Source organism: Rousettus aegyptiacus, unplaced genomic scaffold, assembly GCF_014176215.1.
Source record: "Rousettus aegyptiacus isolate mRouAeg1 unplaced genomic scaffold, mRouAeg1.p scaffold_m13_p_1, whole genome shotgun sequence".
NCBI classification, from domain to species: Eukaryota; Metazoa; Chordata; class Mammalia; order Chiroptera; family Pteropodidae; genus Rousettus; species Rousettus aegyptiacus.
The window spans coordinates 4521917-4537916 of NW_023416284.1; the positions used below are offsets into that span (position 1 = coordinate 4521917).

Sequence of the window (16000 nt, forward strand, 5' to 3'; positions counted from 1 at the left end):
TCTAGCTCTTTGAAAGAACACATTCCGAAGGGAGCAAGTAGAGGGAGCATGCCGGAGGTCTGGAAGCCCCTGTGACCACATGTCGCAATCAGGAAAGCGACTGCCCAAGACAGCTGCAAACAGGTCTTTCCACTTTCAAAAAAGTGCTGGCTAGTGGGAAGGGGGTTTGGTCAGAGGAGCCAGACTAACCCGGGGCTATCTACTGAGGCGTCTTCCTTGTCTCTCACTCACTCTCTCCGCACACATCAGTAAGTATTAAGTGATGGTGGCAAAAAATGAGCCTTTTTTAAACTGCAGTCTAGTAAATAAAACCATGGACAACTGGAAGAAGCTGGTTGCTCCTTCCAAGGGAAGCTACTAAGAAGAAAAGAATGGGGAGCGCCCAGTTAATTCTGGGGGAGTGAGAACACGCGCTGGCCCCGAGCAGCTGGAGAAGCCCCCTGATGCGGCAGCGCAGGCCTCAGCCACGGGGGCCGACTCCACTGCGGCGATTTGAGGATCTGGAGCAGAAAACAGCCTCCACCAGGTTTCTGTTCTATTCAACTCAACTCAGTCAAGCAACATTTTCTGACCATCATCCCTGCTCCAGGCCCTGGATTACGTTGTGGGGACACAGGAGGAATCAGACTGAGTCCCTGACCTCTTGGCCGGGCGTGGGAGCACCCATACCAACAGGCGGTCACAGCCCAGCGGGGCAGGCCCCACACTCATTAGCACTTAGCTAACACGCCGGGTACGGCACTTAGAGATCTGGTTTTAATCTAACACCACCAAGACGTCAGCTCCACGAAGACAGGGATTTCCATCTGTTTTGTTCACTGCCGTAGCACCAGTACATAAAATGGTGACCGGCAGAGTGTTGGTGCTACAAATGTTTGTGTGATGAATAAAATAAACATGAATCTAAATTTAATTTAATAAGAATTTAATAAGTAACCTTGCAGACAACATAAAGGGGCTGTGCTATCTTCATGTTCACACAGGATTAAGACCACGGAGAATGGGCAGGCTTGACATCTGCCAGGCCCCAAGACCAAATGCAAGAAGTGCAGAGCCAGGGAGACAGACCCGGGCCTGAACACTAGGCGGGGTAACTGCAGACACCGTCTTTCTTGTTCAGGACTACCGAACGAACACATCCTGTCTCCTAACACCTCAGTACGCTGCTTTACGCATGCGGAAAACGCACTGGAACTCACCCATGTGCATGTACCTTAGAAAAATATTTTAAAGAGAGTAATGAAACAGGTTTAAGTATCATTTAGCATTCAGGGTGTTGGGGGAAGAAGAAGAACAAAACACTACTAGGAAATATGAAGGTAGCAGGTGGGGGCTAGCGGGGCCATTGTTCCATCTCCCTAAGAGAGATGTTAGATTTAAGACTCAGGTAGTGGGGAGAGAGGAGACAGCTTGAAATGCGTTACTTCCTTTCACAGTGGGGTTCCTTTTCTTTTAACCTCTTATTTCCTTTCCCCAACCCTGAGTTCCAGTTACCCGACTAATATAACATGTTTCTCTGGTGGAAATTTAAGGAGCCAACATCACTATACAGAGTGTTCCACGCATACACATTAAAATTGATTCCAGTTCTGTTGCTAAGGAACTGCAGAAGAAAAGGGTTTTCTGTCCTCTTCATTTATAAAATAACCACTTTGTGTACGGGAGAACAAATGCAATCTCTCAGGTCCCCTTGTGTCTTGTTCTCATTTTTTAAAAGAACAGAGAAAGATGATCGAGAGGGGTTGAGAGTGTATGCTATCTCCATTTTTTTACACGCCCTTGAAAATAAGATGGAAAATATGGTTTCAATAACTCACTGCTCCAGTATTTATTAATCTTTCAAGCTGAAGATTCTCCTCAATGCTCCCTTCAAGCAAAAATGAAAGATGTCCTATAAAAATTACTCTTTGATTTTAAAAGATTACTCTGAGCAGCAAGGAATAATTTAGCATACGCACGTATGCAACGTGGGGTTCCTTCCCAGGTGTCATCTCTGGGCTGTACTGTCCCACGGCCTGAACACATACGTGTGCATAAGCACATGTGTTCCTGCAGGCGTGCACACACGTGGAACCCTGCAGAGTGCACAATTTATTGCTGGCTTAAAAAAGGAAAAAAAAAACAAACCTAAAATTAAGGTAGGAATTAAGCAACCTAAAGAATGGCCTTCCTTATAAAGAAAAAAACAGGTCCACTAACTCTGACCACAGCATAAAGAGGAAGCCTAGAGAGCGAGATGGCCACGTATGTGAACGTAAGGTCACAGCTAAATTTGTAAATTTAACCGAGACGACTTCTACTGACACGAAATACTGAAACAAATTTTTGAAATATCTCCCCCTTCTAAGGATTGGCCCACATCATTTATGAAAGGATTTTAAAATACGTTTCTCTTTACAGCTTGTTACACATTACAATCTTTCTGCAAACTAATTGACAAAATTGACTGCCTCACACCTACTTTTCTGCACATATAATTGATTTTTAATTTGCTGTTTCATTTCCGAAAGGACTTGACGATAAACTCTATCCACACTAGTGACTTCTTTAAACAAGGATTTGATTCAAGGCTGACGGGAGCCAATTATAGGAAAAACAGTTCAATTCTATTAATACTTGAAACATTAGGCAAATTTTACCTGCATGTACATTTCCCTTTTGTAATATTAAGGACTAGTTTTTATCATGGACAATCCTAAAAACATATGACACGAGTGAGTATAATATGCGTATTACTTACATGTATTATGTCAACATTTGTATTTCTCTTATTTCTCCTAGTCTCATATCTAGTCTCATATCTAAGAATTAAATTGTTCATAGGAAACAGTACCAATTTAGTTTAAATTTAGGAAAGGGTAATCAGTAGATTCAATTAAAAATTATAAGTACCTACCTATTAGTGTTGCACTAAATATGGCATGACTATATTTCAGGTCCCAGGTAAACTGTAAAAAATTTCAGACTAAGATTTCTTTAGACAGTGAGAATTTCAGTGTTACGATTCAACTTACCTAAGTTTACAATGACATAAAATCAGGTGCGTACATGAACAAAGACCCGTACATGAACGAGGCAACTGAGATGGTAGTGAGGCTTCAACTGCCCTTTAATGTTTTTATGATGCTGTTCTAACAGTAGGAAAAAGTCACATAAAATTTACAAAAAAATAAAACGAATGGATTCATATTAGATTACCTACAGGATTCTCCTACCATCAACATTTTTTGAATAACTATAAAAATACCCAACAACTCTGGACATCTGACCATTCCTAAAATAAATACCATACAACTAAGCTTTCCCCTATACTAAAGACACAGAATTGAAAGCTAAACACCAAGGCCCTGGACAGCGTAAAACCCAGGTGAGATAACCTGTCGGCTGTGGGAGGCTCTCCTGCCCCTTGCCACTGTCCCACACTCTGCTTTCCCCTCCTGCTGCACAGGACCGTAACTTTGGTTTTGCTGTGAATTCCATTTCCTACAGCAGCCACATAAACAGTAAATAAAATTCACTGTATTTCTGCCCCACTGAGCAGCTCTGCCTTCTGGCACATTCAGATGCCTGGCTTGAAAAGAGTGAACAATGAAAACAACGTTTCCTCCAGCAGACATCCCCAAACGGGCAGAACAAAGGTGCCTGAAGACACTGCTGAGGAGAGACACCGTGCAGACAGCTGTGTGTACTGCGCAGGTAACTCCTTGACCAGCCACCAGGTTCACTGGATTACAAGTACTCAGAAAATTAGTTTGCTGTGCCGTGTCAATTTTGAAAGGAGGACTTTCATTTATATTTATGATAAACTGAGCTTTAAATAGAAGGATGGTTGAGATGTTTTAAAATTTATGAATTTGAAAATCCATGTACATGGCCAATTAAGGTTTATCGCCACTATGGATCAACTGTCTTTGGGTAAAAGTTTCAGAGGCTATTTGTATCTAGGTTGTTATTTGTATCAATATTACATCAAAATTGGAATAACATATTTAAAGAGAAACACACATCGAGATAAAATTTAGTTACCCAAGACGAAATGAAAACACTGCAGGAATACTGTAAGCAACAAAACCTTTCTTACGCAACATCTGGATTTTTTATGAAAGCTAATTCAATGTGAAAATAATTTCCAAAACAAACAGCGGCCAAGTGGATGGGAAGCAAGGGGTGAAATGCACAGCTCAGTGGAGCACCCCATCTCACAACCTTGCAAGTCAGGCCAAACTCCACCAGGAAAAAGCAGGCGCTGCATTTTAAAAAGAATTCAATTAGCATTCCCAGTATTTCCATAATCAACAGCTGAATGCTAATTACGAGCGGGGCATCTAGCAGCAGTGGAATCCCAGTGCAATACGCAACACCGGGCCAGCAGCAAATGCTCCCTCCAGCCTGCATGCATAAACAAACAGAATTAATAACTATCCGAGCATGAATGGGTGACTTAATCCGGTTCGATTAGGTGCAGTGCTGCCCGGGGCCGCTGTGTTATACTTAAATGTGTTCATCATGTTTAATTGAAAACCTAATAATCTAGGGTTTCGGGAGGGTTTTTTAAAAAATGTTCTGATCTGTTATTTTCCTCCTCTTCCTCTTCTAAAATTCTACTGATTTGGATGGCTGCCTGAAAATGAACAATATTTTTAGCATAATGTAAGCGAAACTGGTTAACCATCAATATAATTCAAATGCGGCAGCCAACCATTCACTTCGGCTCCTCCCTCGCCCGCACCATGTTATTTAATAAGCCTCATGAACTGACCTAGCATTTCTTTAAGATGATTCTCTGATCTGACTGGTTTATTTAGCCTGAAAGACTTTGCCATGAACATCTACCAAGGTGTTTCTGAGTCACTCCACTAAAGCAGAGTTCATTTGTCACTATCTGGCCTAGGAGCTGACAAATCTGGCTTAGTTCAAAAAGATTTAGAGTATCTTGGCCCAAAGCAACTTCAGAAAGAAATACCATGTATGTCTACACGCACACGGTCACAGGAATTACTGAGAGACGGTGTGAAATGAAAGGCCTCCCGCTGTGTAATTCTGAGGCAAGAATTCGAGACTATCTGAAAGATCTAAGAAGAGAGGAGAGGTTGGTGATATCGTTATTAATAATTTGTGAACTTTTTCCATAAGTAAAACTTTTAAGGTCAGTTTTGGATGCACGTAAAAATTTTTTTCTTTGACGCTAACGAATATTAAAAATTATAAGTTTTAAAATGCTGGATTGAGGACAATCTTAATCACAGTGAAGAATCTTTATAAATAATCAGGAGTCATCGATATCCCTCAAGCCCCTCATAGGTAGAAACGTTATTCTCTACCAGACATGACCCCGCCATGAATAAATTCTTGCTCTTAGTAACTTTACAAACCAGGAAGGCAATCAGCCCAGAAATAAAAATGGTGAGGAAGAGAGCTGGTGAGGATGACAAAAAGCGAGCATGAGGAACAAAGGACTAAGTGCCAATGATGGATGAGAAGAGGAGGTGCAGTTCTGAGAGGGAGCAGCCCCCCTGGGGCGGGCGGGCACTGCACAGAGCCTTGGAGGACGGCTGGGGCTCGGACTGGCAAGAGAGATGAGCTCACATGGGGCCAAGGGACCTGCCGGATCCAGGAGGCACGTGGGCTGCCTGCTCAGAGTCCAGACGGGGGGTTCGGACTGCCAGGTGCTCATTCCACCAACCCTTTCACATGATGCTCAACTCACAGAAACGCAAAGGAAAACACTGACACCAATGCGGTCGCATCGAACTGATGTACTGGAGACAACGGTGTTTAAAAATAACAAGAACATCTAAGTACATAAACGACTGAGGGGAAAAAAGGGGAGGAAGGCCCACGTGCTTATTTTAATTAGGACACATTTGTTTTGCTTATTCCTGTGATTCCTGGGTAGGACAAATTGGTAAATCCAACAGAAGGAGGCCACATGAACAGAGCAGAGGTTTTCTCACAGCCAAAGCCAGGCTAAGGTCAAGAGACGAGCTGGCCTACGTGCCTTGTTGCAACATGAAACTATTCAAAGATTTTGATCTGGATGTCTCCATCAGAAGATTCCTTTGGCCTATCAATTATTCAATCATCCTTTGTTGTTTACTCATGAGGATTTAGAAAGTGAAACTGAACTTCTTGTACATAAGGGTACCGGGTGGCCTCAGGCCCTGCAGGGCTGGAGACGGCCAAAACATCTCGAAACTGCTGATGAAATAAGAGCAGTTAAGGACCATTATCCTGCACTGAGAATGTGCAGCACTTTGAAGTTCTGTTGAAGTTTCCAAGATAAAGCCGGCTTTTTCCAATGTGAAGCTCCCCTTTCCATGCCTCTGTCTGAGAAAAGTCCCCAGGCAGCAGCGGTGGGGACACAGCCCGCATCATGCCCGATAGGAGCAAGCAAGTGCTGTCGGCAAATTCCAGTGGGAATGAAAGGTCAAGGGAGAAACGAGGGAAGAGGACGAGGGTCGTGGCTCCTGAGCTGGGGAGGCAGGAGTGAAACGAGGGACGGGGACAGGGACGACGGAGGTGGAACACAAAGGCGGGGGCGACGGCAGCCGAGAGGAAATGGAGCAGGAGGGGGAGGCTCGGGAAGCAAAGCAGGGCAGGGGTGAGGAGCACCCGGCCTGGCCCGCGGCGGCGTCAGGGCTGCGGTGGCACCCGGGCCGGCGCTGACGGCTGAGAGCGCGCCCCACACGCGTTCCAGCCCTTTCGGCTCTTCAAGCCTGTCTTCTACGAAGGCTTTTTGTAGAGTTTAGAATATTTATTTATCAAATCTCTTATCTCTTTCTCACATAAATAGGTCTACAGTGAAAAACAACATTGATAGTACTTCAAAACAAGTGAGTTTAACATTTTTACTTTGGCCTGCGTCTGAACAATAACAAATGTTTAATGTTTCCATCTCGTTACTAACCATGTAAGGTTTAAAAAAATTTAATTTAAAACCAGCAGTCCCAACTTCATCCTAAGTCTGATAAACGTGAAGTCTTAACGTGAAGTGCTGTATCGCCGAACCTTCGAGGGCCATTCCGGTCCCTCCCCGCTCTCTCCTAGTTTTCCTCCATTCCTCTCAACCATCGCCCACCCACGAGAGCCATGAACAAATTCTCTTGCTTGACCCGCAACGTACGTGCACGACTTTGCCACGAGTCACCACCACTGCTGCCACACGACTCAATCCCCGGTCACCGGCTCGCACGACGGCCCACGGAGCCCGCTCTTCACTAAGCAGAGCGCGTGGCAAGGTGCTGAGCGCGGGGTCCACAGGCTGCGCCCGATCTGTCTGCCCCCACTGGACCCCTCCCCCACCTCCGGACAATACATTCACACCTATTTCTCGAACACATGCTGGGCATGCTTTCTTCCACATCAGGGCCCAGAACTCTCTTCTCCCTGAAATCCAAAAGGCTCATCTCCTCATTTCACTAAGGTCTCTGCTCATACGGTACTCACCAGGCCTGTCCTGAGCCCCCTTCCAGAAGACAGCACAGCACCCCCACCCGGTTCATCCCCACCCTCCCCACCCTACACATCCCGATTTACAAGTGATCACCCTCTTAAGCCTTGTCAGGAGGGACCTTGTGCGTCTCTTGATATGGCTCCTGGCACATAATAAGCACTCAATAAATGTTGCTGAAAAAATAAGATCACAAAAGCACACAAAATTTCTAAGGTTTCTTAGCATATTTTAAAATGTAGGTGAGGAACTTACAATCAGTACGCGTTTCAGTGACAGCCTTCCCCGATTTCACTCCCCTAAAGAGCAAATGCCGAGCAGTAACGCTCATACTGAAGACTGCATTTGCGAAGAACAAGATACCTGCAAAGTCTTTTCCAGAAACACCTTTCAAAAGTCACAAGATGGGGATGCGGCTTCGGGAGAACTCTGCTGAGGCAGGAAGCCGCGAGTCTGCGAATCTGCATTTGTGGGCACGCTGCTATCTTCCCACCTTCTCTAATGGTCCATAACAACAGAATGAATATGGGAGATCTGCTGTATTTATTTTATCAAATCTGTGCTTCCTGTCTTTGACTAATATCTTGCAGCAGGTTGGGGACCTGCCAGGTATCAGGATAGAAAAAGTCACCAGCCCTATTCTAGGTTAGGTATCAGCTTGTTTTAACATGCATGTGTCTTAAAATAGTGAGGTAGCAAATACCAAAGATGAAGCAACCAACCAAAACTAACTTTTTTAAAAGACTAATTACCAATTTCTTCTCTTTCCACGAAACCTAGGAAAACCTTTCCCGCCTCCTACAGAGCCTAAGCTTACTAGAATCAAGCTTTTCAGTACAGCCGTGAGGCCTAAAGGCTCCCTCCGTGCCTGCTGGACGCCACGGCCCGTCTGTACACACGGCTGGTCTCTGCGATGAGCCCCCTTGCCCCCAAGTGGCAGGAAGTCACACACTGAGAAGGAAACGCCCGATGGCCTAGAGCACAGGGCACACTCCCGTCAGAGCTCACCACTTCGTCCTCGGTCCAGCATTTTTCAATCAGCTTGGGCACCGGCTTCTTCACCAGGCGCTGCAGGGCTCTGCCAGCGTCATACCCGCTTTCATGGAGCTGAAACAACAGCAGTTCTAGTTAGTTGACTGCACCAAATGACAGGACTCGGCGCAAGTCGGGAGAAGGGAAGCCCTGCGGTTCCTCCCTCTGACAGGAGAGGCGGTGGACGGGCATCCAGACTCGCCACCCTGCTATCCGACCGCCCTCCTGGTTCCAGCCGTTCCAGGGCAGGCAGACAGGTAAGGCAGAGACCGTTTTGGCCGTAATAGAACTAGGATTAAGAACGTCTGGCCTGGCACACTCCATGCACTCAGTATCTTTCTTAATCCGACGAGGAAAGTATTCTCTCATTTAATCTAATGGGATAGGAACTACCGTCACTCCATTTCACAGATGAGGAAACTAAGGCATAGAAAGGTCAAATGAAGGTGCTCCCCGCACTACGCCAGTCGGCGATGGAGCCAAGACTCAACCCCTGTCAATGCGATCCCGACTTCCGTCCCATTCTCCTCGAAGCAGCCTGGCGATGTACTAGATTATGTTCTTTCCCTTAAGCATTTTTCTTAAGTCTTTCAACTGTAGTACAAATAAGGAACAAACCTTATTCAGTCACACTTTTTACTTCTAGGAAACTTACAAACTAGTGGGACTATATTGTGGGGATACGACGGATACAAGATGACAAGGTCGAGGAGGCTGTAGTAATTACTGCACGGCGCAGGCAAAGAGCTGCAGGCGCACAAGGGGAGAGAGCCCCACGCTTCCTCTCTCTAACAGAAGAGTCATAAGAAGGTCGGACAGACTGCCTTCCTAGCAACAGCTGTACCAGCAGGGCTGGGGGTACGGTAAGCCTGTGATAAATACTTGCTGAATGAAATAAATATTTAAAACATACATAGCAAGTCTCTCTTCTAACTATTCACTGCTATTGGAAGAGATATTACAAACACTTGTTTTCATTGCTCATACATCAAAATAATTACAAATTAAAATTTGCTAAGTATTCTTATAGCTTAGAGGACTCCAATTCATTTTAAATCGAGAGTGTCCAAGGAAGTCGAGGCTATGTGTTAATTACAAGTCAACTACCTTAAAACCAAACACCTACAATGATCAGTGCTGGATCCTGCTTTGGTGGTGGTACCGTGTGTTGGGGTGGGGGTATAATGACATAAATGCTAGACATTAACATGCACTTTAATGACACTTAGCATTAGTCTATTTTAAAAATGAAATAGTATATTATAAATACTGTACTAAATATACTAAACAAACTAAATGCTAAAGTAAAGTACTATCATTTGCAAATGCTTGAAAACGGATCTAGCCTTCTTTCAAAAGTATAAAAATATAAAAATAAAGTTGAATTTTCTTACTTTGCCTAATATCCAGAACAAGCAGATATTTGCCAAATTCTATAATATAATGAGGATCTATAATGCGAGCTTAACAACACAGATCGGAACTGAAGGAAAAACTACATGCCTATCTAAATTTTTTTTAAGCACACATTTTAGTGATAATCTGACGTCAATTGAAGTTGATCACACCATAAATTCTTCATAAAGAGCCCATGGCGAACTCACAGCATTCTGCGAGAGGTAATGACAGCACACGGGGTAATTACAAGGGGAGGAGACGACGCCCGACTCCGGATTCAGACGCCGGCTCCACTGCTCACCTCGGTGTGGCCTCAGCAAGCTACTCACCCTCTTTGGCCTCAATTGTGTCATCTTTAAAAATGGGTACAATACTAACATCTAGCTCTTAGGGCTGTTGCGAGGATGACGTTAGAAAGTACATGTAAGTTGCTTAGAACTGTACCTGGCAAATTAGTATGCTAAATGTTTTAGCCATTTATTTTTAAAAGAAAAAAATAAAGGAAGCAGTTTTTACTTAATTTTCATCAAGTTTCTATATTTAGAGAGGAGACATTTCAGACACAGGAAAAAACTGCTCAAATATAAACAAAAACCACTTATGTTTCACGTAATTACTCATGTTAATAATTTATGAAATTTGATTCAAACTCTGGCTCAGTACACAGAAAAAATTTTAAAAATTTAAATCTTATGGCTAATAGTAACTTACTCATAAAAATGTGAAGCCCATTTCAAAAGTGAACAAATGATTGAAGTTCAATGAAACATCATTAATCCCTATGACATTCCTGCCTTTTTGGTGAAAAAGGAGAGCTTCATATGACAGCGAGAAGAAACAGAAACGTTTTGACTAACTCACTGAACTGGTTGTATTAGAGGCAGACTACCTACTGCCTGCAGGTCTCCCGGCCAAATTTCTAGTGAGGTGCTTATCAGAGAAAGAGGCATTTCCCCAGAAACCCAGCACTCGCACTTCCTTTACAAATCTTCACGTCAGGTCACACTTTCCCTTGATAAAGCTGTTGCAATCTATGTGGTAACTTGAGCTTCCTTCCGCTGCTCTGTTCTCTGAATAACGAATAATCTCACTCTTTGATGCGATCCACTGTCTGCCTATCTTATTAAAATAATTCCTGTCCCTGACCTTCCCATAATATATACCCAATAAATATTTAGAGTATCTACCTCTCCCACCCCTACATGAAGACACATTTGAAAAGTAAAAGGTATGGACTATTTACCAGCAGTAATGAAATATTTACTGAACAAACAAAGTTAGGACGTTACTGTGCTGTCACCATTCACACAAGCTAGGACCGAAGCTGTCCTCTGCCCTCTTCCCAGGGAGCCAAAAGGAAGCTTTCTAAATAGTCATCTTCTTCTTTATGTTTTAAACATTTACTTCCACTTTCCAGGAATCTTGTCTGATTCTTTAAAAAAATATATCCTTAAAGAAATACTTTAATTACATTTTATTAAAGATATCTTTTTAATACACTTAAAGTGCTACGGCCCCACATAGTTTTGCAAGAATGAAGACTATCTTTGGAGCACTTTGGGGAAATTACTGGAGTTCAGGATACCCTTCATTCCCCCTCCACAAGTATTTACTGAGTGCTAAACAGTGCTAGACCCTGTTCTAGGTGTCAGGGACAGCACAGCTGTGTGACACAGGTAACGGACATCAGAGATGTCCCGCTAAGAATGGTGTCTGTAACCTGTGTGAATCAGTTTACAGCACTGGTCTCGAATGACATAGTTATCTGAATGCCGCATCCAAACTCCAGGGTCCTAAAAAGTTGGGTTCTACTGTCTTTGCCTGATGTGTCATGAGCAAGTAAGCACTGTCTTAAAAGGGATTTATTTTCCACATGAATGTAAAGATTTTCTTTTTTTCAGACTGGGGGCAGAATAATGTTGGAAGAAGAGCTAAACTGAATATTTCAATTGTATTCCTCCTGTGAATTAGAGTTGGTAGTTTACCAAAATACTGGCCATCCTAAATCTCTAAAAATTGTCTTTACAAAGATTCCCCTCTAATATAACATCTAGCTCTGAAGAATTAGAAAATTTCATCTTCTGAAAAACATATGGGTTTCAACTGTTGAACAAGTGGTCATGACCACACAGATACATCTAGATGGGGAGGAAATTCAGTCCAGGCCTCCCAATATCGCTCAGGTAAAAGGCCCTTTAACACGGCTAAGAGTCTCCACCATTTCCCTGGAGAAAACGATTCAGAGAAACTGCAATGAAAGTGGGGTGGCAGTGGGGGTGAGAACCCTCGAATGCCTTACAGCTTTACAGCCTTGGAAAAGCAATTAAAGCAAGATAAATAAACCTGTCTGTCCATTTTGCAGCCAAGCCAGGCTGGTAAAATCTGGGATAAAATGCAGTGTTAATGTAGTGTACAGAGATCTGTATCATTTTGGAGCCACTGGGAAAAGATCATTGCAAAAAACAGGGACCAAGATATAGCATCTTGACTCCATCAGCTTCCAATCTTCTCAGGCTACTGATGGGAGAAGCACTTAGCTCTGACATCACCCTCATCACCCTGCCAGCCACTAAAGCAGATGTCATTCAGTAGAAACGACTGTTTTCAACCACATTATCACAGGGGCGTGCGCACGCATGTGTGTGTGTGTTTAATCCAATGATCAGAGAAACATAGACTTGAAAATCTGCCACCTGCACATGACTGAACTGCAAGGCTGCACTTCTACACAAGTAAAATCCATCTTCCCCTAAAGCGCAGGTAAAGATCTGGGAAATCTGCTAGAAAATGGAGATTCTTTACCGATCCACTAGTCTTTCAAAAGTCACTCTGTCACACAGAACTGTCCCGGTCTCGCTGTTTTCCAGCAGTCTGTCGGCTGGTTCCCCTGGTCCCCCCACGGAATCCTCAGGTTGTGTTTTTTTCCTTCATGTTGGTTTGCTCATTGTGAGCGAGCTAACAGGAAGTCTCCCCCCGTCAGGTATCCAGCCCCACTCTGCCGCGCCTTCGGGTGCCCGTGAGACCCAGTGAGACATCCTGGACCCAGAGGAGGCCACCCCGCTGCATCCGGCACAGAGTTACCGAGGACCTCCTCTCGCCATACGCCGTGCCAGCCAGGAGGCCATGAGCGGACCAGCAGAACGGACCTGGTAAGGGGTTTTGGTGCTAACAGCAGCAGCTTCTGAGTAACAAACTCCTGGTCTGGTGCCATGGTGACAACGCAACCACCACAGTACACCACGCAGAGCCAAAGACACTGCCCTACTATGTAACTGGGCCCATTCGGCCAGCTTCAGAGAAAGCTCACAATGACCCCAGAGCCTCAGTGGCCCCTTCCACACGAACGTCCAGCCAAGCCTTCTGTAGCCTAGTGGACACAGCACAGCACCTGAGGCAGGAGACAGATTCTCATTAGCAGCTTTGTCACAGGCTAGCTGGGCTGAGGCGCTCATCTGTCAAATGGACCTAACACCACCATCCTTCAGCTGTGTCAAAGGACAATGCAAAGCATTAAATGAGACACGATGTGACAAAAGATTCTGAAATGTCAAAAGGCTATAAACTGTTCAGTGGTGTCACCATCAGGAGCTATATTTCAGGTACCTGGCTCTCACCTAAGAGCATTCGAGAGAGCCCGCAGTGCTGGTAGCTCACATCCCCCACTCACGGCCTCTGACCTCTCTGTGCTTAGCAGAAAGAAGGGATCATGCCACAAAAAGAAAAACACATTTCTGCATAATTGCCCACGTTAAATCTGCTACTCTCATTCTGCCTGACAAATCATTCCCTGCTTATTACTTTCTGTAATTTAATATATATAAGTGCTTTACTGGCAAGCTTCTCGAAAGAATAAATAATACTTAATGACTGCCTACAGTTTAATTAACTCATGATTGAACTTCTCATGGATTGCTATAAACATTAAATTATATCCTTCCTCAAAGCAACCATGATGGAAATCTTGTTTCAAGCTTTAACTCTCCTGCCTAAACAATTCTGAAATTTCAGCAAATTTGTATACTGGACAGAGAGGTGAGAGGATCAAGCTTAATGCCTGGTTATAAAGTGTGTTATTTTATAGAGCAAGGACGAGGTCTTAATTTAAATAAGATTGAAAGCGTGCACGTGTCCGAACACCTCATTTATATTACAGCAATCATTACACATCTCTGGGTCTCGGGCAGTCTTATTAGCATAAACTGCGTATTACCACAAGGTTTCAAGTTTCTGCTCTGGCTTCTCATCCGAGCTGCCATTTTCTGTCTGTGTGATGTTGCAAATAAATTTTCCTTTTGGCATGGCTCAGCTGTCAGGCACCTCTGTTCTATAATGAACCCATGAATTACATCTCCCTGCTCTGACATCTCCAGTCTCGCACATCAAAATATTGTTCTTCAATTGTAATTTATAACTTAATTTAAATGTCTCTTTTACTGTGACCTTTTAGATCAAATGGCACTGCATTTGGCAGTTTCTACCACACTAAGGCATCCTTTTACAATGACGGTCATTACAATAACTGGAGGGAAGGCCTGAGGTAGACGTGTTCACGCTAAATATTAAATAATACGGTCCATTAAGAACGCTAGATCTCGAAGTCTTCTGCAAAATATACTGTTTATTTGCAAGAAATTCCAAAATAACTTAGAAAAAAAAGTGGGATTTAGAAGATCTTGAAATTCTCTACATAGTTTTAATTATTTCGGCCATTAACATAAACTGAGAAAGATCTTGCAGAAATTTTTCCAAGACAAAACTTAAAAATTTTTTCTCATGCATGATTCACAGATGTCAGTATATTTTCATTCATACCTCCATCACCAATAACCTAGTACCAAGCTCAAAATATGATCCATATTACACATTAAAAAACTAGAACTAAAACTAAGAACATACTGCTTATTTTTGTTTGGCCACTGTCACCCCGAATAATTCTATTTTAAGCAACAGAGAGGCTAAATTGCTCTAAATATTTTCATGAGAGTACATTTAGAGATAATGGTGAAAACGTGGGATCTGGCTGCTGAGAGTAGGAGTTAAAGGAAAGATCCAGTGTATTTCAGAAGGAAATACACAGTTGTTGAACCAACCAACACTGAAAACTACAGTGTTCAGGAATTACGCGAGACCCTGGAGTCACAAGGGAGAAAGGAGAAGGGACCAAAGTTTGTTGAGCACCGGATGTGTGTCAGGTCATTGCGATTTCATCACTCCTCAAGCCACTATTTTGTGGCAAGAGTACTAAAAACCAAGAAACAAAACGGAAAAGTACAGTACCTTGCCCAAGACCATGTCCCTAAGTAAGAGCGGAGCAGGGATTCTAATAGAAAGCCACCTTCTAGGAAGAAGTCTGAGGCTCAGTCCCAGAGCAGCTGGAGACTGGCAATCTGGTGACAAAGGTGGCTCAGGGACTTCAGCTGCAACGACACAGCAAGCACGCTGTCTTGTCTTTACTAGGGGATAAGGCTGGGGAGAGGCAGGAGGAGAGAACCAGCAGCTCAGAGAAAACACACACACACACACACACACACACACACACACACACACGTTAGCATAAAAAATACAAAGTGCTAACGAACACTGACTGGGGTGACATTTATTCTGTCTTAAAAAACCAAAATGATTTCACAGAGTAGGTTTTGAAAAATCAACAATCAGTATAGTATGATTAACCTTGTCTATAATACTCAATGAAAGTAAAAGAAAAAGAAAAAATCGTGATGGAGGACCGAAGAAACAACAAAAGTTGTTAAAGACAGGCAAGAGACTAAAGTTAAAGGTGATAAAAGCAGCATGAAAATCCTGAATGCAGTTTTTAACAATTTATCACATAAAGAAAACTATTACAATAGAAACAGAAGAGAATAACAAAAAAAGGAAAAGTAAGAGATCTCTACCAGAAGATTCAAGAAATAAAAGAGAAATTCAACCTAGACTAGAAATGCTGAATGACAAACATGAAAGCATATCATCTGACCAGGAAAAAATAAACAGAAGCTGGAAATAGACTGAAAAACCTGTACGAAAGAGACGAAAGGATGACAGATATCTCTGAAGAAGATTCCTGTGAGGAAGAACCTATAAATTCTAGGAAGGCAAGTGAAAGCAGCCCTGAAAGCA

At 43.3% G+C, this 16000-nt stretch overlaps 1 protein-coding gene across 7 annotated transcripts in view; it reads right to left on the reverse strand.

Moving 5' to 3' along the window:
- Positions 1–16000, reverse strand: part of RERE (arginine-glutamic acid dipeptide repeats) — a 357676-nt gene that overhangs the window by 75942 nt on the left and 265734 nt on the right. For all 7 annotated transcript variants that reach the window (XM_036228288.1, XM_036228290.1, XM_036228289.1 and 4 more), the window contains one exon: positions 8459–8557. In XM_036228288.1, coding sequence (XP_036084181.1) covers positions 8459–8557 — 99 coding nt within the window. The remainder of the gene's footprint in view (positions 1–8458; positions 8558–16000) is intronic.